We start from the raw sequence: 27,216 nt of genomic DNA on the forward strand, positions 1-27,216 counted from the left end.
TAGCATTCCTAGAATTGGGCTTCACCCCTGATTGGTATTGGAGTTTTGCTTTCCTTAAATTGCCTCCTATCTCATTGAGGACCTTGGTGTCCATTTCTTCCTCAATGTTTCCAGGCACTCAAGGGCTCAAAGAAGCTGAACCTCTCTGTACACTCGGTGGGGCGGATCCCTGGCGGCTATGTTACTAACCACATCTATACCTGGGTGGACCCCCAGGGGCGGAGCGTCTCTCCACCAACTGGCCTGCCCCAACACCAGAGCAGTTCTCTACACAAGGACAGTGAGAAAAGGAGCCACCTCCAACTTCTGCAAGAAGGGGACGAGAAAAAGGTGGGTGATGCAAAGACCAGGGAAGGTGGGCAGTGAGCACTGGAGCCCTTCTGTTTAGTATGCTATATGCCAGGGGTAGCCAACATGGTGCCTGAAGGCACTGGTGGGCCTATGGCACCTGTGAATGGTCTCAGTAAATGCCCATTCAAAAATACACAGTGCATAAGAGATGCTGCCCCTGCTCAGCTGATTTTTTGCACTTGCTCAGCCTCTCCTATGTTGAACACACCAATATTTCCTTGGGTGCCAGGACTAGACACCCTTCCTTCCTCCCTTTCACTCTGAACAGAGGAGAGGTGCAAAGAGCTTCTCCCTGGGAGCAAGTGTGGAGGTGGTTGGTGGAGGTCCCTTTCCCCCACTGATGGGGGCGGTGACAAGGGGGCATGCTCACACTATTTTGTGAGTCTCTTTTAGAAACAGAAGCTATTTTATGACTAGCATCCACATTTTAATTTAATTTAGCATTTGGAGTGGCCTTAATGTTGCCTTCCTATATTCTGCAGCTAGCGTTAGGACACATCAAGGCAGTACCCCTAACAGGAAAGCAATGAACTGACATCTTCCTTAACCTGGTACCCTTGACATTTTGGACTACAGATCCTGTCAGTCTTGTCAGCTGGGGCTGATGGGAGTTGTAGTCCAAAACATCAAGAAAGGTGCCAAGTTGGGTAAAACTGAGCTGACCCTTAAGAAAAATGTACTGCTTGTGGTTCTGAGGTGTCCATACGTACTTAAATACAAGCATGAATTTCCTCTTTTCCTAGCCTTTGCAAACTTTGCCGTTCCCCTTATCTACCCAGGACCTCTCTCTTGAGCATGGATGTTACAGTTGCCTTGGCTGCATAAGGAAAAAGAGTTCACCATTAATACATTGGACTGTTCCATGGTCAGGCATAGATTTTTCCTGTTTCAATCTGTGGAGAATGACCTTCCTTAAAGCAACAGTATCTACCCCATCTTTGCAACCTCAGCAGCAGTTGTGTCTTTGTACTTTTGGGGCCAAAGTTGTTGCCATCTACCCTATAAAAAGTGGTTTGCACAACCCAGTACAGAAGATAACAACACAATAACATTGTAACAATTAACTGCACACTATTAAAAATCCAGTTAATACTTAGTTTAATTAACTAGTTCAACAAAACTGGTGAACTTGATCTAGTGATATCAGCTTTTCTAAACCTGACAGCCATTTACACCTCCAGCACTCTACTGCCACCCCCTTGCCTCTTAACACTCCCTTAGGTATTCCCACTGCATTCCCCCCCCCCCCAGGTATGCAACTGCCCACTATGGGAGCCTTTGATCTACTGGTAAATGCCAAATCACATCTGCAACTCAGCAGGTAAAATATGTTCAAGAATGTTTCCATGGCATATATTCTTGCAGTGTATGGAGCAACAAATTAAAAAAATTACCTTTCCACAACAGGCTAGTTCTAGTGCTATCCTTCTATAGGGTTGCCATATTTCAAAAAATGAATTGGGGGGGGGGCAAGTTTTTGAGCTTTTTTTTTTTACTTTTGCCCAAAGTTGTTTAGTTGTGTGTGTGTTTGTTTGTTGTTTGCAATATCTCAAAAAATAATAATACAATTTTTTGAGCTATTTTTAAGGAAATTTGCCAAAATCTAGGCTTCCAACATGGGTTGCCATACATCCAGCTTTTCCTGGACATTTAAGAGATTTCTGCCCAGACATTGTTTTCAAATGCCGTATTCTAGGTACGTCTGGGAAATTCAAGACATATGGCAACACTATACTCAAGCAACAAAAGAGAAGGGACCACACCAACAGAACAGGTCGATGGGAAAGCTTTGCCAGAAGCAAATCCATTTAGGTGCAATTCATAAATTATTCCTCACATGTTGTTGGTATATTTCTTAGTGGAAATTATTCAGTAGTGAAATAGATGCAAAATTTGTGCCTTCTTTCATAACAATCAGTCACAGGAACATAGGAAGCTGTCTTATACCAAATCAGACCAATGATCCCTCTAGCTCCATATTGTCTACACTGACTGGCAGTGCTCTCCATTTTTCAGACCTAGGACCATCTGCATGCAAAGCAGGCACTCTCCCACTGAGCTATGGCTCTTTCCCACTGAGGTAGGAACATATGAAGCTACCCTATTTGGAGTCAGACCATTTGGTCCACCTAGCTCAGTATAGTCTACACTGACTGTCAGTGGCTCTCCAGGGTTTCAGGCAGGTGCTCTTTCCCAGTCCTACCTGAAGATGCCAGGGATTGAACCTGGGATCTTCTGCATGCAAGGAAAATGTTCTACCACTGAGATGCACCACTTCCCCAACTGGAAACTTAGGAAAGTGCCAAGTCGAACCACTGATGCACTGATGGAGAAACTCTTTCTCCCCATGGATCAGTTCTGTATGTACCTTCTGGGCCAGTTTTGACACTTAAAGCTCCTGAATGTTTCTTTGAAGCCACATTGATACTTGCCCCACTCCTGACATCTGGTATGTGTGGCTTTTCAAAAATGGCATTTTGAGCCAAATTGTGTATCCTACTGATCTAAATTTGGCCCATAGGCCAGAGGTTCCCCACTCCTGCTCTGTACTGATTGGCAGTGGCTGGTTATGGCTTCAGACTGGGGTCTCTCCCAGCCCTATCTGGAGATGGCACCTGGTACCTTCTGCATGCAAAGCAGATGCTCTAGCCCTGAGCTATGGCGCTTCCCCATACATTAAAGCATGCAAAAATAATTTCACTTCTATATATCTTTTAAGATCAATATTCCAAGAAAGATTAATAGAATTCTGCCATCACCCACACATTTATCTCTTAGTATTTCCAAGTTTGGATAGGAAGGCTCTTGTTATTTGGCACCTGATGTACGAATCCTGTTGCAAAGATGGATTGAATTTCAATGGGACTCTGATGAACATTTAATCATCCCCTTTCACATTTGAGACAATCCAAGATTATTTCTCACACATCACGTTAGAGTCATGAGTGAGTTCTTTTCGATTCATTTGCTTTAGATGGCTTGGTAAATACTAAGTAAAGGTTTTACAAATGCCAGTAATATTTCCTTTCGCTGTATTCTTGTTTTATGCCCCTGCAGAAGCCATCAAGCTTTCTGATTCCTGCCTGGAGAATAGAATTATTTGACTGAATCACAGACTTAAAAGCAGAGTCTTAGAGTTGAATGACATATTCAGGAAGGTTATGTTTCTGTGGTATAGCCCTCAGAGGACAGGACTGAATATAGAAAGCCATCAGCTCAGCAGAAAGCATAGGATGGAAATATTCATATGCCATCTTTTCACAGCAAGGATCTGAGTCAACTTGAAATGCCACACCACCCTCATCTGCTTGCTAAAGTGGTATAGTCCAAGGAAGACAGTACTATGTGGTACATCTGTTGGATGTTAGAATGTTGCAGGGATGCTGCCCGCTCCCTTAGCAGTTCAGCTACCCACCATCTATTATCTGGGGGAAATGGTTTTTAACAGCACTCAGGACCTGCTTGCTGGCTTCCCATTGCTGCATCTCATTGACCACTGTGAGAACAGGATAGTGCACTAGATGTGCCTTTCTCCTGACTCTTATGTTCTTAAGCTTTGGAAGAGACTGGTTTCACTCCACTTTTCTTGGAGAAGGGGCAGCTGTAAAACAGGACTGGCCTGTGTTGTGCTGAGGCCACCAACTTGGGTGGCTTAAAAGAGGATTGGATAAATTCATGGAGGATAAAGCTAACATCAGTTACTAGCCATGACTAACTGTGCTCTGCCTCCATAGTCAGAGGCAGTAATGTTTCTGAATGAAACCACAGGGTCCAGCTGCAAAGCAGACTGACTTCAGTGTCTCATTTTACCCCACTTAGCAAAGGAAGCAAACAACAGACTGGAAAGTAAGCTTAAAATATAGTTTACTTACTCAGTTGTCTTGTATTGGTTCTTAGCTATAGCAGCAGTAAAAGCTATGCAGGTAAAATACTTATATTTACAATTTAAAAAAAAACAGTCTCAGGCTTGGGACTGGGACTGGAACAACACAGGACATGTCTGCCCCTATGCCTAGTCAGTCAGTCGGTCAGTCAGTCAGACAGACAGACAGACAGACAGACAGAGAAGCAGGAAATTACTTATGTGCTTTGCCCAGGAAAGAAGGGGAAATGATATCACATAGAACCCTCTCTACCAATTAGATTTTCTATGTCTATGTCTATGTAAACATACTACCCAGCAAGAATATGCATTGTTGGATTCAGTCCCCCACAAAATTTGCATTTGTTGCTCCATCTACTCTTGCCCACTACTTGCAAGTACTGCCCTCCAGGAAGGTTGCCCAGATTTGAAGCATGGAACCTAGCAAAGTATGCAGAACACAAATTAGGTTGGCAAGTTTTTAAAGAATCTATATTTTATTTTTCTTCTTCTTTTAAATCAAGCATTTCATCAGCATTCAGTGCAAGGGAAAGCTACTGCAGAGATGGCAAGAAGTTCTTAGTGAAGGCTGCTTGGCAAGATGTTAAAACAGAGGTGGTTCACTTCTGTCAAGTGACAAGCAAAAGATTTTTATTTTGTGTTTGTGGCTGTGATCAAAAGGCGGGAGTGTGACTCAGCAAGAGAATTAGGATATGTTTGTAGCAAAACAAAAAATGCGGAAGATTTTTGCCAGCTTCCCCCCATTGCCCTTCAGGGGACAAGCACAACACCCCAGCTGTCATGTTCATCAGAATGATCCCAAGGAGTTCTAAGAAAATCTTGTTTCTTCTTTGCATGTAGTGTCCTGTTCCCTCTCCTCGGGAGATAGGATAAACATTCAATTCAGCCCACATTTAAAGGCAACTCTACCTTAATGCACACTTCTGAAGCAATACAGTGGTACCTCAGGTTACATATGCTTCAGGTTACAGACTCTGCTAACCCAGAAATAGTGCTTCAAGTTAAGAACTTTGCTTCAGGATGAGAACAGAAATCGTGCTCCGGCACCGCGGCAGCAGCAGGAGGCCCCATTAGCTAAAGTGGTGCTTCAGGTTAAGAACAGTTTCAGGTTAAGAACGGACCTCTTGAACGAATTAAGTACTTAACCCGAGGTACCACTGTACTGAGAACCAAAATGCAGCCATCCTTTGAAAGTCATGCTACTCTGAATTATGCCATGCAGCTCTCCAGTGGAGTAACGTGTACTGTGGTAAAGTGTGCATTAGAATTCAGAAGTACAGTGGTACCTTGGTTTATGAACTTAATTCATTCCGGAAGTCCGTTCTTAAACCAAAGTGTCCTTAAACCAAGGCGTGCTTTCCCGTTGCAGCGGGGGACTCAATTTACAAATGGATCTCACTCAACAGGAAGCCGAACATGTTCTGCTTTCAAGGCAAAGTTCACAAACCAAAGCACCTACTTCCGGGTTTGCAGTGTTCTTAATCTAAGTTGTTCATAAACTAAGCTGTTCTTAAACCAAGGTACCACTGTACATGAAAATAGCACACCAAAATAAATGCATTATATAAAAGGAAATATCTGTGTCTGAAACAAAAGTTGTGTGCAAATGTGTATATTAGGAGAAGCCCACATTAAAATACTGATGAATGTTGATGAGCTTAAAGTCATCATCATCATCACCACCACCACCACAAACAATGTTTCATTATTTTTAATGATTTTTAGTACATTTTTGATAATGTCTTCTTCTTATCTTGTAACAGTTCTTTATCTAGCACTGAAATTTCATTTTCAAATCCATCCTTTTTTTAATCTTTTTCAAAAATTGCATTTATTTGATGGTATTATAGCCAGGTAATTCCTAGCCTTTTAGGTTCTTCATATTTTTTCCATTTTAATTGATCATTTTGTTCTTCTAATAAATCTTTATACACTGTCCAATTATTATCCATATTTTTCTTGTGGATGGAAATTACCTTCACTGGTGAAAGCCACCATGGAGTTTGGGGCTCTAAAAGTGTTTTGTATCTTTCCCAAACCTTTTATAGGGCCTTCCATACTATATGATTAAGGAACCCTCTGTGGTTTTTCACTTTATTATGTTCCAAATAGCTGTGTCATCCAGTACTTCCGGGTTGGCGCCATCGCCGAATGGCGGGCTCCCTCCGTGCTCCGGAGGGAGCCGGCTCGGCAGGGGTTGGGTTCTACCGCGCCGGCGACGCGGGGACCCTCAAAAACCATGGGCACGGGGCCCATGGACATGGTGACTCGGCTGGCACCTTTGCGCCCCTCCCCGGCCCGCAAAAGAGCCTTTTTAAAGGCTAAAGAACGGGCGCCAGGAGGAGGGGTGGTGCTTTGAGTCCTCCGCTTCCCCTGCCGAGCGAAGCCGCATGCCATTCGGTGGAGAGCGCTAGCTTCTTCTATTGAGAATTCGGACCCAAAAGAAGAACCCGTGAGTAATTGGAGTATGGACTAAAAAGAGGGATAAATTTTTAAAATTTGGAGCGAACGGGGGAGGTGGAAAAAGGAAGTCAGCCCCCCCTTAATTGTAGAAGAGCCAAAACAAAGGACTTGACAACTAAGATCGAGAGTAACCTTATCTTGATGAATCTGCAACTTCGTGAGGGGAAAATATAAGATTGAGCTGGAGGAGAAAGGTGGAATTTGTATTAAAAAGTAACACCCCCCCCCCCCCGGAATCCCTGGAGCGATTCGTGAAAATGCCTGGAGAAGAGCAACGGAGGTTTTGACAGCTGTCAAAGAGCTGTCAAAACGGAAGAACAAATTGGAGTCTTTGTTATGAGGACTTTGCCGGTTACATTTGTTATAAATTGGACATAAATTGTTTCAAATAAGGATCAACAAGCTATTTGGACTGGTGGATGGGATCTGGAAGGGAGCTCAGCTGCTGTGGTCCATCTAGAGGAGCTGAGGGTTATTGCATGTGTTTTCGACAGGAAACTTGAATAGTTGAACAGAGTTTTTAATCTCCTGGGAAACTGCAGAAATGGAACATTATTTTGTCTACAGAGGTCTACACACCATAAGAAACAATGGATTTATCTGTTGGAAAATGAAAGGGACATGACGCAACGTTTGGTTCCTGAATAACAAGCCTCTGCAGAGAAACTAGAAGCTTTTGGAAAAAGAACATTCCTGCAGGAGAACAGGGAAATAAACAAAGAAACAAGAACGAACTGGAAGTGGGAACATTTGGGATATCCAGATTTGATAAGCTTATGGAAATAAAATTGGAGTTTTCACTCCTGGATACAAAAATCTGGATAGAAGAAATGGGCCCCTTTTGGAGATAGGCTCCTTCTATGATTGGACACTCGAAATTAAAAATGACTGGCAAAGAATTAGAGGGGTATGGGCTTAGTGAAATGTGGGAACTCCAGAAAGATACTAGAAATGGAGGGATATGGGGAACGCAACAGGGAAGGGGGGGAGGGAAATTTGGAATCCAAAAGTTGTAAAATTATTTTTTTTTTATCTTTATTTTATATTTATCTGCATTATATCTGAAAAGGGGGACCTCGTGGAAGGGAGTAGATCGATCTTAGGGGATGGGAACTTGGAAAAAAAATTTGGGTTATTGAGGATGAGTGTAATTTGGGGATAAGAATTTGTTGAATTTAATTGTTTATTTGGAAGATTTGGAATGCAAGAGGGGGTGGGGAGGGGAAGTCCTGGTTATTGGAAAAAGCTTATAAATTGGATTTAATTTGTTTTAATTTGGAAAACCTTAATAAATATTATTTTTTAAAAAACAAATAGCTGTGTCATCCAAAGATGTTATCTCACCCCCTCTATGGCTAATATTTTAGTGTTTTTTAATGTTTTCCATTCTTTGAGCCAAATGATGCTTGTTGCTTCATAATATAGTTTAAGATCTGGGACTGCAAAACCACCTCTGTCTCTAATTTCTGTTAATAATTTAAATTTTATTCTTGGTTTTTTACCTCTCCAGATGAATTTAGTCAGGTCTTTGTGCCTCAGTTTTCCTTAAATTATCTCTTACTTGCCTCTGACTTTCATTAATCACAGCTATTCTGCCCCATTCCTTTCTTCTCTCCATCCTCTTCCTTCCCTTCCTCATGTGTTGGAGGTTACAGGAGTCCAGAATGCAAGTTAAGAGGTGAGAGGAGACCAACAAAATGCAAAACATCCCAGCAGGGTTGAAGGCAGAGATGTAGATTGATTTAAATAGGTTGATGTACCACCTTGGACCAGGGCCTCAGGAAAGATTGCACAAATCACATAAGCAATTGTCTATTTAAAAATGTTTCTAACCGGCTGGCCTTAATATGAGGCAGAGTGAGGCAGTCACCTCCGGCAAGTCATTTGGGGCATCATGAAAGGGCAGCCAACTGTTTAATTTATTATAATTGTATTTCTTTATAGCCAAGGGAGAAGTGCCTGTGGGATATTCTGCCGCTCATACCTAAATATGTGCCTGGACAAAACGCTGCAGTGTGCAGTGCTCCTGTTCAGCATTCAAACCAGGCAGCACATGCCCTTTCCCAGAATACTCCATTGATTTTGCCCTCTCCAGTTTTCTGCCCTTGTGCCCCACTCAACCAGTCAGCAGTCCGTAACTACTAAACATTCTACATGGTCTGGGGTTTTTTTTGGGGGGGGGGAGTTTCCCCCTACAGAGTCTTTGTAATTCTGCAGATCTTGGGATTTCCCCACTTCTGCTAATAATGCCCATTCTCTTGTGCATGGATGGAGCTAATTTGGATTCCTAACGATCCCCACTTGGAGAATGAGTTTGCTATCATTAGTATTAGTATTATTAGTATTAGTATTAATAATTCTATACTGCTTTATATCTTTAAGAAAAAAACTCAAAGCAATTCACAACCTACATTAAAGCATCAAATAAAACATCCAGAATAAAGCATTACTGAAGAAAGTCAAATATAAAGTATGCATTCAAAGCAACAGAACAAAAAACTAAAATATTAACTTGAAGATTTCGAAATGGAACCTTACAAAGAACTACAATTTGCACATTAAATGCATAAAAGTTAACAAATATACATATATATATTAAAATTTCAAAAAAAAGCAATACTAAAGGAAGTCAAATATAAAATGCACATTTAAAACACGCACAATTAAGAAGAGACTAAAATATTATCATGAGTACAGAACATAGCTGCTGCTTCTGTTGCCAGTACTGCTGGTGATGGTTCAAGGTGGGCAGTATCTGTGGAAGCTCAGGTTGGATGGCCTGGGTCTGCAGTAAGAGACAGACAGTATGGTACATACAGGATAGGGTGGTTTGGGATTCTGAGTGACCACCTTCTCCCATATGAACAAGTCCATGAATTAGAATCATTAGATGATGTCTTGGTGTGGGTGCCCTCACCTGTCAGAGCTTAGGTAGCTGGCTGCCATGGACAGCTCCTTCTCTGTTGTGGTCCCTCAGTTATGGAACATCTTCCCTACACATGTCCAACCGATTCCTTCTTTGGCATTTTTATACATCCATTGAAAACTGTGTCTGCCCTCCCCCACCTGAAGCATTTGGTTGATCTTAATAATTATTGGAAGGTCAGTGGTTTGAATCCACTTGATGGTGGTGAACTCCTGTTGCTCTGTCCCAGCTTCTGCCAACCTAGCAGCTTGGAAGCATACCAGTGCAAGTAGATAAATAGGTACCGCTGTGGCGGGAAGGTAAACCGCGTTTCCATGCGCGCTCTGATTTCTGTCACGGTGTTCCATTGCACCAGAAGTGGTTTAGTCATGCTAGCCACATGACCTGGAAAGTTGCTGTGGACAAAGACCAGCTCCCTTGGTCTGAAAACAAGATGAGCGCCACACCCCATAGTTGCCTTTGACTGGATTTAACCATCCAAGGGTCCTTTACCTTTACTATATATATGTATGCATATAAAATGAAATATAAGATAAAAGAAATTCCTTAATGTAACTATGTTCTCAGCTACATGATGGTTGTGTGACCAGTTTTCAGCCTTGCTCGGGCCTGAGACTTGCTGAGTGTTTTTTGTGGGCAATCAGTGAGAAAACTGCAGACTTACCCTTGAAATGTACCGCTGGATAAGAAACAAATAGATAAATAGGTCCATGGGCTTTTGTGCTAGGCACTTACATACTTGACTTGAATGTCACAATTCACTGATCTCTCTTCTCCCCTCCTTAAGCATGGAAGAGACAAGTGTTCATTTGCTCTTGCAGACTTGCTCTTTTCCCCAAGCCACTTGGATTGGGGAGAACTGGCAATTTCCTCCATTTGCAGCCTAGACCTGTCAGTCAAAAAGAAGGTCTCTCTCCTTGCTCTTGATCCAAATGTGTAAGCTAAAGATGTAAGTTTTTGGCTTTGCAAGGTTGTTCCTTTTTCACCTCCCCCACAATAAAGCTCAGAGTCATTGTTTCATTTTTCAGTCACACTTGTCTGCAGCTTCTTTTTAAATGTCTGGATTGCCAAATTTCACAAAGCTTTTAGACTGGTGCCCACCTTGATACAGAGCCTGCCTTGCCTTGTAAAAGTCTAAAATCCCTCCAAGGCACCCTGCCTCAGTTTGTTATTCAGGATTCTTAGGAGTCCTTTTGCACACTTCTGGTGTATGCATGTTTAGAGCTGACTACATCAGTGGTACAATTCAAGGTCAGAGTGAGAGGAATGTTCCTAACAGTTCCCTCCATTCTTTCTCTCTGTGGCATCAGTTGCCTAGTTTCACAGCATTGTTTAGGTGATCAGATCAGATCTTACTAATGTAGGAAGCTGTCATATACCAACTCAGACTATTCATCCACCTACTTCAGTATTGTCTACACTAACTGGCAGTGACTCTCCAGGGTTTCAGGCAGCGGGCATTCCCAGCCATACCTGGAGATGTTGGGGATTGTACCTGGGACCTTCTGCATGTAAAGCTGCAACCACAGCCCTTCCCCAAAGCTGATGCTGCTTTGCAGCATTGACATCAGGTGGATGAAGGTAGATCATCCATTGGTGAGCTGAAAGCACAAAGGAATCATGGGATGTATTCTTCTTTCTTCTTTGGCGATCACTCATAGCTAAGTAAGACTGTCTTCCATGAACACGGTCTTAACAGTGAATCCGTAAGTGACTGTGGAGGCCAATTCTGGATCCACACGTCCTTCCACAGTGGGGTCTAGCCCATCCTCCTTTTGGTGATGAGCAGAGTGGATCCTAAGTAGGGCTGCTCAGTCATGGATACAGTTGCCGAGCTGCTCAACTGCCTCATCCCTTGAGTTAGAGCAACTGAATCTGTATCCACCACCCATGTGCTGGTTCATGACTAGGGGATTCCAGATTTTCATGGTCCTGCCCCTGTTACCATTTGCCGATCGCCATGGGATTTTTTTGGTTTTGGTTTTGGGATGGGTTTTTAGAAGATGCCTATGTGTTAATTTTTTTTATGTGTGTAGATCAGTGCACACTAACCAACGCTCAGTCTTCGCAATAAGGCTCTATTCTGATGGCGTGAGTACCACAACGACCTGTAGATTCATATCTGCTGCAGCCTTCATCCACCTTCACAGCCATTGTAACATACCGCTTGTTATCATCCGCCTGCTCTGCCATTGAGGACTCCTTGGATCATTTTTTTGTCTAGCTCCTCCTCGTTGAACTTCTGTCTTGGGTGACCCTGCTGGGAATGTGAGACTCCCGATGGCTTCACTCACAAGGGTCATAGGAACATGCAAGCCTACTCACCATGACAAGGTGATGATCCAGCGAATGAGAGTGGATGTATTAACATCCACACCTGCACCCCATCACCAATCACTATCTAGTTCTGCTAGGCACATGCAATTCTTTACCTTCTATGCTACAGGGGCTTGAATCTGGGGTATGTGGTTCAGGTGCTAGCTACCTGCCCCACTACATCAACACAGCTGTTAATCAGGTAAAGAACTGCAGGAATATGAAGCTAGTGATAATATTGTATCTGTATGGTAATCTTCCTGACCTTGGGTTCCATGTGTTCTCAGAAGACAGCAATGCTCCTGAATACCATCTGCAGGAAAGTGCAGGAAAAGGGAGTGTATTTGTGCTTGTGGGCTTCCCATGGGCATCTCGTTCAGAACAGGATGCTGATCCAGCAAGTCTCTTTTGTCTAGGGCCAGCCCACCCATGAGGCAAAGTGAGGTGACTTCCTCAGAAAAAAGCAGATCTCAGTGTAGATCTTTATTCCCCACTTATTCCTGGTGCATAGCTTTACTCACCCCTTCCCTGGTGAGGAGGGAGGAACAATTTTGTGTTTTGCCTCAGGTGCCAAAATGTCTTGGGCTGACCCTGCTTCTGATGTTCTTAAATCCAATCCTTTGCCACTGCTGGCCATAAATTCCAGTCCTCTGAAATCAGCTGTACTCCCTGATTTTCAGCTGCTGATCACTGAAGGATACAACTATCCCATGGGCTAGGGGTGCAGAATCATTCTCAGCCCAAGGCCTCCATGCCCTTCTTGACAATCTTCTGAGGGACACATAAGGATGGTGTGTCCCTCAGGGCCAGAGCCAAAAGTGGGCAAAGCAATGGATGTCCATAAGCACATTACAAGAACCCTGATGGATCAAGCTGATGGCTCATCTAGTTCAGCTTCCTGTTTTCACAATGTACGAACAGATGTCTGTGGAAAGCACATAAGCAGAATACACATTTAACCTTTGTACAGTGGGCTAGTTTCTACATACACACACACACACACACACACACATTTCTGTAAAAACCCTCTAGCCAAGCAAGAGGCAGCAGGGAAGGCCCAAAGCAAAGCCAGTGGGGAATGTGGTCTGGGAAAGGACTTGTAGCCAGGGGAGAGTTGTGAGGGCCAGGCAGAAAGGTCTGTCAGGTCATCTCTGGGCCCCAGGCCTGAGGCTCTCCAGCCCTACCCTACACTTCTGGACTACCAGGCTAAATATGCATGCACTTTCCTGAATGCCACTGATGTGTACTCCGTTGTGCTATCAGGGCAGGACTTTGGTAGCAGAAGCCCAGGGCCCTAGTCTGCAGAATGAGGAGAAGGGGAGGGCAAACACGCCACATTTTGAAGTAAGTGAAGGGACATACCTTGCCATCTAAATAAGAGAACCCCTCTTAAGCCCATAATCTAAAAGTGTCAAACTCAGTGCTGTACTTGCTGGTAGAGTAAGTGGGATGTATTGCTTAGAGCAAGAAGGTCCAGGTGTGAGTGTCCACTGCTAGATTGCCTGTATATTTGCCTTTTGTTTGCCTGCCCATTTCCTGCCAACCACAGGTACATAATTCTAGAGACAATGCTTGTACTACAAGGAGATCTGGGTTCAGTTCTGCTCTTAGCAGGCTTCCTATGGTCATGCCAGTTGTCAACTGCTACAGGTGCATACTAGTGGAGCCTCTGTCATGAAGTAGCTGGAGTGGTACTGGGCAAACCATGAAGTTCCTTGGGTTACCCTAGGCCACCTTCTCTCTCTCTCTCTCTCTCTCTCTCTCTCTCTCTCTCTCTCTCTGTCTCTGTCTCTGTCTCTCTCTCTCTCAGCCTAACATACCCAAATGCATTGATGTGAGGATGAAATACAGTGAAGAGAACCATGGTAGGGGGAATTAAGGATCAGGTCCACTGGTGTACACCAGCTTGAACTGTTTGGGAAAAGGGCAAGATTAAAATGCAATAATGCCCACTGCCCATGGTTCCAAGCTCCTGATAATTCGTTACATGTGATGACAGCTCCATGTAATCTGTATCCCTCCTGTCTATTCTTCTAAGCCACTATCACAACCAAATAAGCATTAAATCCTTTTCCTTGAATGTTATCATTGCATACAGTTCCACAAATATCATAGCAGTAGCATTTTCAAAAACAAATGATTACCTCTTTTATCAAACATACCCATGTCTTTACTTCTGCTCTATTACATACTGGCTGCTAAACTCTATAATTAATATGGGATTAATGCACTCCTGTCTCCAACTTTGCAATAAAGAGGTGTCTGCCTCTGCGATCACAAGCCTCCTGGAAAGACTTCATAATTCTTCCATCTATTTTTACCAAGATAATTGCTCCCAAGTCTAAAGAGAAATAAATTCACTCCTTTAGTTATCTGATTCCTCGGAGAGCTCACAGCCTACAGCAGCGTTTTGTCAATAAGGCATATGCTGTGCAGTATTATTTAAAGGGGGGAAAACGTTTCTGTATGCTGAAGCCGTACTTCGCCTGAATTCTAATAGAAATCAGATCTGCTTGGGGTTTTCTCCTGAGAGCCTTAGGTATATTAGTTTGACTGAAAATGCAATTAAAAGCATTTTCCGTTCCAACCAGGACTTACAGTCCCTGCATGCTTGAGGCAGAGCATATTCATATTCATACTGTAAGTAGAGGACTTTGTTGCATTAATCACACTCTAGAGATAACTAAAGTTTAATTCCTTGCTCTCAGAGCTCTGATGCAACCAGGTAAATGTAGGGATGGGATAGGACAGATATAAGAAACAGGACTGATAAAAGAAAGAAAGAATTTCTTCATGCAGCACTTTTTAACACAGGAGGCCATGGTGGCCACCAACTCTGAAAGCTTTATTGAAGATTGTACACATTTATGGAGGACAAGGCTACTAGCCGTGATGACTATGCTCTGAATACTAGTTACTGGAAACCTCAGGAGGGGAGCGTGCTGTTGTGCTCAAATCCTGCTTGCTGGTTTGCCACAGGAATCTGGATGGCGAGTTTGAGAACAGGGTGCTGGAATAGATGGGCCATTGGCCTGATCTAGCAGGCTCCTCTGATGTTTTTACTTTACAAAAAGGAGGTGCACACAACAAAAGTTTATGAACCATCTAGCCCAGAGATGGAAGGAAGGAGAACTTTCAACAAAAGAAGAATGGCAGACTAAACTGATGGAGTGTGCAGGGATGGTGAAGCTGACGGGGAAGGTCAGAAACCAGGAAGAACAAGTATTCTTAAAAGACTAGAGTAAATTTTTAATTTACTTAAACAACCATTGCAAACAGTTAAAATCATAGGCAAGGATATAATGACACTTGCAATGTGGAATTAAGTATGGTGACAGATGGATGAAGGAAAAAGACGCAGAAAATTTTATCTTGAATATGGAACCCATGGAGGGAGGGAAGGAGGTCCGAAGGTTCAGCAGAACCTTTTATTTTAATGTTTGAAATGGATAAAGTTAAAGTGTATAAAATTTAGTAAAACCAATAAAAAAATGTTATGTATATAAAAAGTTTATGAACCATCTGGAGAGAGGGAAAGGAGCAATCATTAGTCTCCCTTCCAAAGCACAAGGATCCATATCACATATAACATAGCAATACACCCTAATTACATCAGAAAGGGCCCTGCTGGATCAGGCCAAAGGTCTATGTTGTCCTGCATCCTCTTTCCCACAGCGGCCAAACAGATGCCTTCAGCAAACCCAAAGGCAGGATGTGAAAGCAACCATCTTTCTTCATTGCTAAAGTTGTGAGAAGATCCTGGCTCCTAGATGAGGCCAAGGGATCATGTAATCCAGCACCCTGTTCTCATAGCAGCCAACCAGATGCCTATGGAAAATCTGTAAGGAGGATGGTCATTCATATAAGGAAGATGAGATACTTCCTGTATAATTAATCTCTTTCTCTTTCTCTGCTCAGCTGCCTTCCTCTTCCTGTTGGATCAGTTTTACCCAGTGACAGCCTGTGACATTCAGACGTCCAGCACTTTGATTCCCATTGTCCCTTCCGCTTTGCCTTGCAGCTTCAGGATCCTTTAATGCTGCCAACCTTTGTTGCTTATTCCATCAGGGACTGTTGAGGGTCACCTGTGTGGTTCTTTCCGCTGTCTCAATTTTCTACGTGCAAGGCAGTACGGGTAGGAGGGGAAGACTTGGTCAGTTTGTGGCTCACATCAAAGTGTGGACCTTTATTAGGGGGCTGGAGGGAGAAGGTTTCAAGAGTTACACAACAAGAAGGGCTAGAGACCCTAAAACGGAGTAAATCCAATAAGCAGTGATTTACCTGGTTCTCCTTTAGGGATGGGCAAATCTGTCAATTTTCATTTCTCTTTCTTTCAAACTTTAAGGCACTAAAAAGATTGCCGTAAAGATGCCTGCCTGATATCCATAGGCAGGGAGCACCAAAGCATGGGTGGTGCCGCATTAAAAGATTGATGTGGAATGAGTATCATGTGGCACTTACAACAGTGCAAGTTCCAAAGCTCAAAGTGACTGGGTGGCCATATATGAAACAAGGAATCATGGGACTGCAAAGCAGGGTATTAGGCTGGTATTCAACTAAGCTGCACTCGGAGTAGACTTATATAAATTAATGGACCTCACTTACTCATGTACATTAATATCAGCTGATAGGCTTTCAATAAAATTTAGTAGAATCCACTCTTAAGTATTTAAATAACATTGGGTTGCATCCAGTGCTTTTTTCTTTTTAAAAATAAAAATGTTTAGGTGTACTCTCATTTTGACTCAAGAAAATCACCATTTTATAGTTCAAATTGGGAAAAATAAATACAGTAAATGAACAAAAGTACAAAGATTCACAAAATGTTTAGGGGTATGCTTATCCTTGCGTCCCCCCAGAAAAAAGCACTGGTTGCATCCAACTAAGTCCTATTCAAACTTGAGCTACTGAAATTAATGAACCTAAGTTAGTAAGGGCATCAATTTCAATGGGTCTACTCTGAGTAGGACTAAAATTGGATAGAATCCTAACCCCATGTACTTAACAGTAAGCCCCATCAAATTCAGTTTGACTTCTGAATAGACATGGTGTTCTGTTAGTTCTGAGTCCCCACCTTCGCAACCCTGTAGTCACAGCCATCTCTTATTCTTGTTTGCCCAAACAAGATATTATACAAAACCCTGGGTACTGAATAAAATAGAGAGCTGGGTCCAGGTCACATGCATATCAACAACTATGGGTTGTAGCCAATTAAGTTCTACTCAGAGTAGACCAACTGAAATGAGTGGACTTAAGCTAGTTATCTTTATTAAATCCAATGTATCTGCTCATAGTAGTTGTTGGACACAACCTTCTGTGTGTCCCTATAGAGCTCCAAAACTCATCATTATTTCCTTGGCACAGGTGAATCTGGTCCTGAATGAAGGGCGATCACTTGGCCTCATGATCCGAGGAGGAGCCGAATATGCTCTTGGGATTTACATCACAGGTGTGGACAAGGGCTCTGAAGCAGAAAGCACTGGCTTGAAGGTGAGTGCAGCTGGTTAAAAGTGCATATCTCATGGTGCAAGAATGGGAAACCAAACCACTGGCCCTGAGCTAATGGCCCACAACTCTGAAGAGTCAGTGCCAGTGCAGTCAATACTGAGCTAGATAGACAAAATGTCTTCTATCAGGGCAGCTTCATGTATTCATGACATCATTATAGGCCATTTATCTGACATCTATAAACCAAAGGAGTATTTCCCTCCCCCACTTCTTTAAGTAGCAAACTCTTCTCTTGAAATACTGGGCAGCAAAACAGTTCATAGATTCCAGGAACTAGTATTATTTTAGTAGGCAGAAAGATTCTGCAACACTTTTGCAGTGGGAAATCAGTCTGAGACCCACTGATCAGTTCAAGTCAATTCAGGATGTTGGCCTTAACCTTTAGGTAAAAAAACAGGGAGTGGGTGCTGCTGTGGTCTAAGCCACTAAGCCTCTTGCGCTTGCTGATCAGAAGGTTGGCAGTTCAAGTCAGTGCAACAGAGTGAGCCATAGGCGCCGACTCCATGGGGCTTGAGGGGGCCCGAGCCCCCTCAAAAATTCGTTTGGGGGGGCTCTGCCCCCCCAATAATCTCCGGCGCCCCTCCAGCAGAGCGCCATCGCCGCCCCTCCCCCAGCCCAAAATGCACAGGGAGGGGCGGGCTGCATGCCTCCTGCCCTCCCTCCCGAGCAAAAGCTCTACCCAATTTCCTTTGGAGCTGATTAATAGGCGCAGCACGCTCTCCCCTATTTGCTCACGAGGAGGCGGCGCCACTTTATTTGCATATTCATGAGCTTATTTATTATTCATGAGCTTTCCCGGCCCCCCCCAATATTTTTTATAAGTCCGCGTCCCTGGAGTGAGCTCACATTGCTCTGTCCCAGCTCCTACCAACCTAGCAGTTCAAAAGCTTACAGCACAAGTACATAAATAGGTTCCGCTGCGGTGGGAAGGTAAACGGCATTTCCATGCTCTCTGGTACTCATCACTGTGTCCCATTATGCCAGAATCAGTTTAGTCATGCTGGGCACATGACCTGGAAAGCTGTCTGTGGACAAACACTGGCTCCCTCGGCCTGAAAGTGGAGATGAAAGCCACAGTCCATAGTCAAGTTAGATTGGACTTAACCGTCCAGGGGTCCTTTACCTTACATTTTACCTTTACCTTAACCTTTAAAGTCCTCAAAGGCTTGGGAGCTTTGTACGTCCTTTGGTGCATTCCTCTCCACATGCTCCAGTTATCATCCAGATCTTTGCTCCAAATCCTTCAACCTAGGGAGGTGAGGCTGCTGTCAATTGGCATACAACCTTTTGTCTCGTGGACCATCACACCCCATCAGTGTATTGCTTCTTGTGGCCAGTGAAGACTTGGCTCTATAAAAAGGCCTTTAGTTGGCTCAGTGTTATAGTACTTTTGAGCTGCTGGGATTTGTTAAACAGGTAGGATATTGTTAAATGTATCTGAATGCACTGGGAGAGTTAAAGAACTGTGTTTGCTTTCTTTTCTTTCTATTACTGTTTGTTAGTCTTATGGAGTCTCTTTCGAGAAATAGGAGCAATATATACACACTATAAATCAATCAGTAAAGCATAAATCTAGCCCAACAGTCCTGCTGCAGGGATTGGCTGCTGCATATTCATAAGCAGCTGGCAGGTGTGTTTTGCAGTGGCATGGAAACAAACCAAGCCTCCTGCACTAATCCGTTTGGCAAGGTATCATGCATAAACATTGATGGCCGCATCAGTGCATTTTAAATATGTTTTTGTGTACATTTTTGTAGTTTAGCATCGGGGCATTGTGTGAATATGTTTTCTTTATCATGGGTAGCATTTTGCAAGAAACACTGCATTGTCCACTTGGCCACAGTTTTTGATTGTTTCAGAGTCCATCAGTGTCTTTCCCCTCTGTTTGTATTATTGGCACTGTGGGTTAAACCACAGAGCCTAGGGCTTGCCGATCAGAAGGTCGGCGGTTCGAATTACCGTGACAGGGTGAGCTCCCATTGCTCGGTCCCTGCTCCTGCCAACCTAGCAGCTCAAAAGCACATCAAAATGCAAGTAGATAAATAGGTACTGCTCCGGCAGGAAGGTAAACGGCGTTTCCGTGCACTGCTCTGGTTCGCCAGAAGCAGCTTAGTCATGCTGGCCACATGACCAGGAAGCTGTACGCCGGCTCCCTTGGCCTATAGAGCGAGATGAGCGCCACAACCCCAGAGTCGGCCACGACTGGACCTAACGGTCAGGGGTCCCTTTACCTTTACAAAAAATGAAATCTTGGGTGTCTTCCGATGCAGCTTCTCTCCGTGCAGTGTTTAACTCATGTGCATGTGAGCATATGCCTATTTATAAAGCACTGACTGACTGGCAGCAGCTCTTGGGGGGTGCGTGTTAAGAAAGGGAGTCTTTCACAACACTACTTGGAAATGCCAGGAATTGAATTTAGGATCCTCTGTATGTAAAGCAGATTCTGTACCACTGACCTCCAAATTCAGACAAGTCATGGAATACTATCCATGTACAGTACTAACATTAGAGGTTGCCTTGTATTAAGTCAGATCATTGATCAGTCTAACTCAGTACTTTCTACAGTTCCTGGCAGTGACTCACCGGAGTTTTAGACATGGCTTTTTCTCCCAGTAGTCTTCCCTGGAGATGTCAGTGATTGAACGTGGAATCTTTTACATGCAAAGTAGATTCTTTACCACTGAGTTATTTCTCTTCCAAGAATAATGGAATGTAATAAGGTGTCCTGTAACAAAACACTACTATGTGAAGTGCTTCTGTTTGGTGGTCCAGCCAGCCATGCCCTTTTCTCAGACCCTCCAAGTGTCCCTATTTTCCAGGGACATCCCTGCTTTAGAGAAGCTGTCCAGGTTTCTGATTTGATCCCGGAAAGTCTCGCTTTTCCTTAGGATATCCCTATTTTCATTGGAGAAATGTTGAAGGGTATAGAGTTAGCCAACCCCTGAGCCGTCTAAAGGCAATCCTGTATAGGGAAGGTTTTTTAATGTTTAATGTTTATGTTTTTATATATGTTGGAAGCTTCCCAGAGTGGGGTAAGATATGTAGGGCATAAATAATAAAATTATCATTATGGAATGGGACATCCCTATTTTTATTGGAGAAATGTTGGAGGGTATGTTTTCTAGGATTCTCTATTCCACTGCTCCTTCAACATGTTTTTTAATCCTTCCCAACTCTCACCCCATCAGCATTCCATAGCAACTAAGCATTCTTACTCCTCATTGTGCTGCATTCATTTATAATTGTATTTTTTAGACACACAGCCACACCACCACATGATCCCAGAATAGGTTACAACATTACAACATTACCAGGCTCTTCTTCCTTTTCTTCTTCTTCATCATTACTTGTACCACATCCATCTGACTGAGTTGCTCCAGTTTTTGTGCTACTTTTGCAAACCCTCAGGAGTTTCCCTCAAGTCTGTTGACACCATTTTCTTTTGGATGGGTGCAACTGTTTTGGTTATGTATGCAATGGCAACTACCACTTGAGCATCAAAAATAGAAGGAATGGTAATGGGGGCATTTGTTCGCCCGTACTTTCTTCCCAATGTTGCATCACTGCAATGTTTCTTCCTTAAATTCAAACAAGCTCACTTTGCAGGGATGAGGGAGAAATTTGATTCAGTTTGAACTTAAAGGCGATTGATACGAGATAGTATCACCAAAGGCAACTATCTGTAAACAAACAATAAACGTCCATAAAAGGTAGTTTCTTTCCAAAATAGGTTTTATCTTAAACAATTTCAAAAGCAATAATAAAGAGTCCACTTGTGATATACCAGTGGTTCAATGCTCAGAGGTCATTCTGGCAATCAGACATTTCGTCACGAGCTTTGTAGTAAATAGTATGTAAATGACTTAAAGCAGGGGTATATCTGCTCCCATCTGTATATTTCCATAGGAAGGAAACCTGCTAGGCAAACTGCAGATGAGAGCCTGGTTCCTCTTCCAACCAAAGAGGAATGCAGATAATGAAATCCCCCCATCATTATCTGATTATCTCCATCTGTCTCTCTCCCACAGTGTTAGGAGTGACCCCATTCCTGGCGTACCGGAAACAGGAAGCTGTATCCTGTGCTCCATTTATCATAATTCCAAATTTGATTATTAGGAGAAAAAGTAGGGAACCTAGGTTGAAGTGGGTGGGGAGATATCCTTTTTACCAATGATTTTCCGGGTTTTTCCCCCCTTGCAACAGCTATCTGACCTCCATACTCCTTCAGCTGCCTGGGAGGAAATTGCTTATTTTCTTCCCAATTCACTCAGATCTCTGGTTTCCCCCCCCCCTTTGCTTTGTCATAAAATGCCAAACTATTAGATGCAGGCACCATAATGCTCAGGCAAGAGTCATAAAACAATAACTGCAGGCTTGGTGCAAATACAACCTTCTGTGAACAAGCTATTTTATAACTTCAGCTGACCATAATACGTATCATTATCGCCCCATCTGTCCTTTCATCTCCATTTCCAAAAGGAGGAGATAATTAGAGGCCATCCTCCCAGCCTAATTCCTGTGATATGCTTTTCTTTTTCTTTTCACACTTCCACTTTCTGCCTACAGGATATTTAGGATGTGCTGTTTTTGTTTGCTAGGCAAATATTATGGGTTGCTTTGGGCATTGGAGCTGCTTCTTCTGGAATGTCTTCTATGCTGTCCTCCATTGTGATACGTATTGGGGTTTTGCCCATACAGGAATATGTTCCACATTCATTTCCTCTGCTGGAAAACTCCTGCATATCTGGCGTGTTCAAGAGCATGACCTCAGCTGCCACTTCGGGTGGTAGCCAGCATTCTTGGCATCCACCATCACTTCACACAAACAAAGGCCTAATTTTGTCTGTGATGGTCAACAGCAACATTCTTCTAGTACAATGAGCCATATTCCCTTCTGGGCAACATTCAAGGGGCCACATACTTGTGATGGACAGAGCAATGGATGTGAATTTTACCTTTATACAGTAGATGCGCACATTCACACACCTCTATCCTCCATTCCGGCAAGCAAAAAACATTGTCAGAGTTCAAGAACACGTTCTAGCTAAGCAAATGTGATGCATTTTTTGTATCACACTTTATCCTAGTAAATCAATTTTTGTACGTACTACATTGCCAGAGAACCACTTTGCAAGACGTGGAGAGGTGTGAAATTCAAAGGATGGCTGTGTTTAGTTTTGCATAATCTTTTAGGAAGCAAAATTGGGTATGTTCACCTTTAAATGCAAATTGAACTGGTTTTCTGCCCCCCTCCCTATCTCACACTTTCTAGTCAATTTCCCTGTCACTTTCCTTACTGAAAAAGGTCCAGTTTTCAAAAGTGTGTTCATTGCAAAAGAGCATAAGATCACTCTGATCGCTTTAATTGTGCAAATCTAAATTTGCTGGTATGCAACTGAATCCCTCCCACAATGTGACAATCCAGAAGCAACTGCAGACTGAGCTCTTAAAATATCCCCTCCCTCCTGACAGACCTGCATGCCTTTGGGCCTTAGGGAAGTATGATGGAAACAGCTGCACAGAGGTGTTCCCTTTCTGAATGAAAGTGGATCACAGGGTCTGAGCAGATCATTAGAAACCAAGGTGGCACCGCACAGGCTGGCTCAATGGTGCATTATTAATCACCACGAGGCATTTTATGACATTGCACACTGGTTAATGTCACTCCAGAGCATGGAGTCATAATCTGGTGCAGATCTGGCACCCAGCAATCCAAATCTAATGATGATCCCAGGTGTGTGTGTGTGTGCATGACCAACAAGACTGCATAGCTGCCTTGTTTGTTTTGAACTAAGCTGTGGGAAAATTGCACCAAAAGCACGAGGAGAGCATTTCAGGGGGTTGGGGGAGATGACTCTTGGGGGTACCTGCCAACACTACAATTCTAGGATTCTAAAATCCTGTGCTGATCCTGTGCTGGATCATGCCAAATGCCATCTAGTTCAACATCCACTTCTCACAGTAGCCAGCCAAATGCCTCTGGGGAGTCCCAACCTGAAATTCCCAGCAACTGATATTCAGAAGCATTGCTGCCTTCCAATAATGGAGGCAGAGCACAACCATAATAGCTACCAGCCATTGATTGATTTCTCCTCCCTTATATTTATCACATCTGCTTTTAAACCCATCCAGCTTTATGGCCATCACTACCTCTTGTGGGAATCACAAAATCCATGCGCTTTGTGGGGAAAGAAATTGGGGCAGGGGGGGGGAAGCATTTCATTGCCTTCTTTAAGGCAGGCATCCCCAACCTGCAGCCCACCAGATGTTTTGGGACTACAACTCCCATGATCCCTAGTTAACGTGACCAGTGGTCAGGGATGATGGGAATTGTAGTCCAAAACATCTGGAGGGCTGAAGGTTGGGGGTGCTTGCTTTAAGGGGTGGATAAATTCTTCAGTGTTTTCTCAGGGGTGGGGCTCCCTCTTTCTTTCTTTCTTTCTTTCTTTCTTTCTTTCTTTCTTTCTTTCTTTCTTTCTTTCTTTCTTTCTTTCTTTCTCCTTAAGCAGTTCCTTTGTGGCTGTCACCAGCAATGTAATACTTGAGACACAGGGGGCGGCGGACAGCATTGCAATAAAATTCTTTCATGGGATTTCCCCTTGCCTTTTTCCTGACCACCATCATTTTACCGCTGCTGTGAAAAATACTTATCTGGAATTGCCTTGTTTTAGAAGCAGGGCAAAGTACGCCAAAATGGATTGCTTGCTGCTTTGATGAGGCCCTTAAGATGTCTGATCGTTACCCATTTAATTCAAAGATTCCTTTGATCGCCTGTGCCAGCTGTCAATATGTTGATGGTATGTGAGAGGGAAGAGAGAGATTTGGGTAATTATTTGTGGAGCCTTCTCTTGGGACTTCATCATCATTAGGAAACTGGTAATCAGATGTTCAGAAGCAGAGGCAACAGCAGCACGGTGTTTGTCTTTGTGCCTGCTCCTGTGTCTTATCTCCCTGTCTTCCTTATGTAATGGGTCCAATCTGGTCATGGTTTTGCCATACGTAGCAGTCTGTGGTGAGCCAGGAGCCAAAAGCTGTGGGGGAAATCCAGGAGGCAGGACCAAAGAGAGCATAAAAACTTTATAAAGAGCCGTGCTGGATTTTGGGTCAGTGGCCCATCTAGTCCAGCGTCCTGTTCTCACAGTGGCCTACCAGATGCCTCTAGGAAGCTGGACAGGAGAGCAACAGCAGTCTGCCCACCTGTGATAACCAGTAATTGGCATTCAGGTGCATACCTCATCTGACAGTGAAGGTAGAACATTGTGGACAGTATCTGTCAACAGCCTCATCCTCCAAAAGAGCAAGTCAGGAGTGGAAAAACAAGCCAGAGGGTAGGAGGGATCATCAAGCTTGGTGCCAAGAGCAGTCCCAATCTTGATTCCCTTCCCACCCATCCTACCCAAGTCGTTACAGTTAAATTAAAAAAAATCTGCCTGCCGCTTTCCTACAGGCCAGTTGGTTGGCCAGTGTGAGAAGGAGGTGGGCCATTGACCTCAAACAGGAGCCAGTTTCTTCTTATGTTTTTCTGTTGTCATTAGGGATGGACAAATCAGTCAATTTTTATTTCTCTCCATTTCTCCTTTCCCCACTTCTTCACATTTCCACATTAGATTGCAATTTATTTATCTTTTTTTTTTAAGAAGTCCTCGTGAAAATCAGTCAGTGATTTTTTAGTCAGTGCTTTTTTTCTGGGGGGACGTAGGGGTATGCATACCCTTAAACATTTTGTGTTGCCGCGACAGACTGCCAGACCGACATGCCAGCTGTCTCTGCAGTAGCAGTGCTGACTAGAGCTCTGTCATTCTCCATGCCGGTGCCCTGGGAGGGGAGTCTGGGGCGGCTGCAGTGGGGGTGACGGTGCTGCTCTTCCTCCTCCACTTGCTGGGCTAGAGCCAGCCAGCAAGTGCTCTCCCCTCCTCGCTCAAGCTGAACCTGCCATGGGCCTTCTTGTCCTCTCAGCACCGCTGCTGCCGCCACTTCGACTCCCTCGTCTGGGGGTTGGGGGGGGAGGAAGGGGGCAAGGTGGAGCAGCCAAAATGAGAGTACCCCTAAACATTTTAAAAGGGAAAAAAGCACTGGATTTAGTAGTGATTTATCCTAATATGCAAATATCTGCATGCAGTTTTGCCTAATATATATATATATTCCTTAATAAAATGCATGGTATTATTTTTCACTAATGTGCATTTTTTCATGCACACTTTGCCCCGGTTGATGCTTTTTGGTATATTTCACTTGGCTGGAGAATTGCAAAATTTTGGGAACTGCAAACGTTGAAGGGTGGCTGTGTTTCATATTGTTTTAGAAACACAAATTAGGTAGATTCGCATTTAAAATGCAGGCTGAATCATTTCTTCCAACCCTACACCTCATCTGGTTTATTCCTCTTAAATAACCTTTTTGCTTATGTTATCCAGCCCTACTAATATGGGGGTTAATTACATATCACCCGTAGCTGTCAAGTGTCCCTTATTTGAAGGGACAGTCCCTTATTCCAGTGCCATGTCCCTTATTGATGGATGTCCCTTAAATGTCCCTTAAATGATGTCCCTTAAATTTCAAAGGAAGCAGCTCCTTTCCCTCCCTTCCTGCCGGCCAGGGAGGAGGGAGGCTCCAACTGTGTTGCTTGGCTGTGTTGCTCACCCAATAAGGAGTCTAAGAACGACTGGGGGGTGGAGCTTGCATGCCTTGCGTGTGGCTAGTTAATGCAAGCTGAGGGGTTTTTTGAATGCTGGACGCCATTTTGTTGCACGTGCTGCTGCAAACTTTGCAGTGCAAAGCCAGGCCGGGGAGTCATCTTAAGTTGAGGCTGCATAGGCCTTGTGGTGCATGTGATTCAGATTCTATTCAGTTGAACCTCTGGTTACAAAGTTGGTTGGACAGTGTTCTCGAGGCTACCAGCATGAGTTTGACCAGACTGCAGGAGGACAGGAAGACTGGAGTGCCTGGAACAAGTGAGGCTGCAGGTCCCTTATTTTCAAGGCTGCTGGTCCCTTATTTTCAAGGCTGCTGGTCCCTTATTTTCAAATCTGTAAGTTGACAGCTATGATATCACCCCCCAATAGGACACTAATTTCCACAAAATTTGCATATAATAGCCCAGTTTGTATAGATTGATGCCACATTTTCCCTTCCTGGGCAATGTTCTGGACCAAGTGATCTGGAGCTGGCAGTCTTGAATGACAATTTTTCTGAATTCTTTTCCTAACAGGATTTAGACCCCATTTTGGCAGAGAAACCGCTTTGGTCACCAACCTGTAGCATCAACCATGGTATCTTCCTGGAGATAGTGTCTGGGTTGTGGGTTGGCAGCATTACATTGCAGTTGTTCAATTCCCACCTGATGTCAGGGTTCTGTCAGCGGCTGCTGGTTGCCCAGGAAAGTATAAAGACAAGGAAAAGCTTACAACAGTCCTTTTTTATTTCAAGCTTTACAGAGAGAGGCTATAGAACCCAGCCTCTTGGATAATGGCATTGTCCCAAGTGAAAGCCCCCACCCCCGTCTCTCCCTGTCTCTAGGAAGCTACTGCTGTGGAAACCTGCAATACTGGGGGTGGGGGCAGACCTTGGAACCAACCCTGATGGGATTTTCAGCACCTGGTGTTCACGGCTGCCTTATGGCTGCATTACACCATTTTACAATCCAGAGAATCAGTCCTGCAAAATACGGTCATAAAATTCATATTATCTGGTGGCCATGAACTGTTTCTATCAACTGAAGTGGTCTTTCAAAGGTGTGCATTAGCGGTTGCCAATAGCAATGCTGTTTTTA

At 43.6% G+C, this 27,216-nt stretch overlaps 1 protein-coding gene across 4 annotated transcripts in view; it reads left to right on the forward strand.

The window, feature by feature from the left end:
* The window catches only part of WHRN (whirlin), a 114,977-nt gene that overhangs the window by 37,462 nt on the left and 50,299 nt on the right, over positions 1-27,216 (forward strand). For 3 of the 4 annotated variants that reach the window (XM_081896377.1, XM_081896375.1, XM_081896376.1), the window contains exons 2-3: positions 115-330; positions 17,304-17,429. In XM_081896377.1, coding sequence (XP_081752503.1) covers positions 115-330; positions 17,304-17,429 — 342 coding nt within the window. The remainder of the gene's footprint in view (positions 1-114; positions 331-17,303; positions 17,430-27,216) is intronic. The other variant, XM_081896378.1, reaches the window with a different exon arrangement.

The sequence above is a fragment of the Podarcis melisellensis genome (genome assembly GCF_964234715.1).
Source record: "Podarcis melisellensis genome assembly, chromosome: Z".
NCBI lineage: Eukaryota > Metazoa > Chordata > Lepidosauria > Squamata > Lacertidae > Podarcis > Podarcis melisellensis.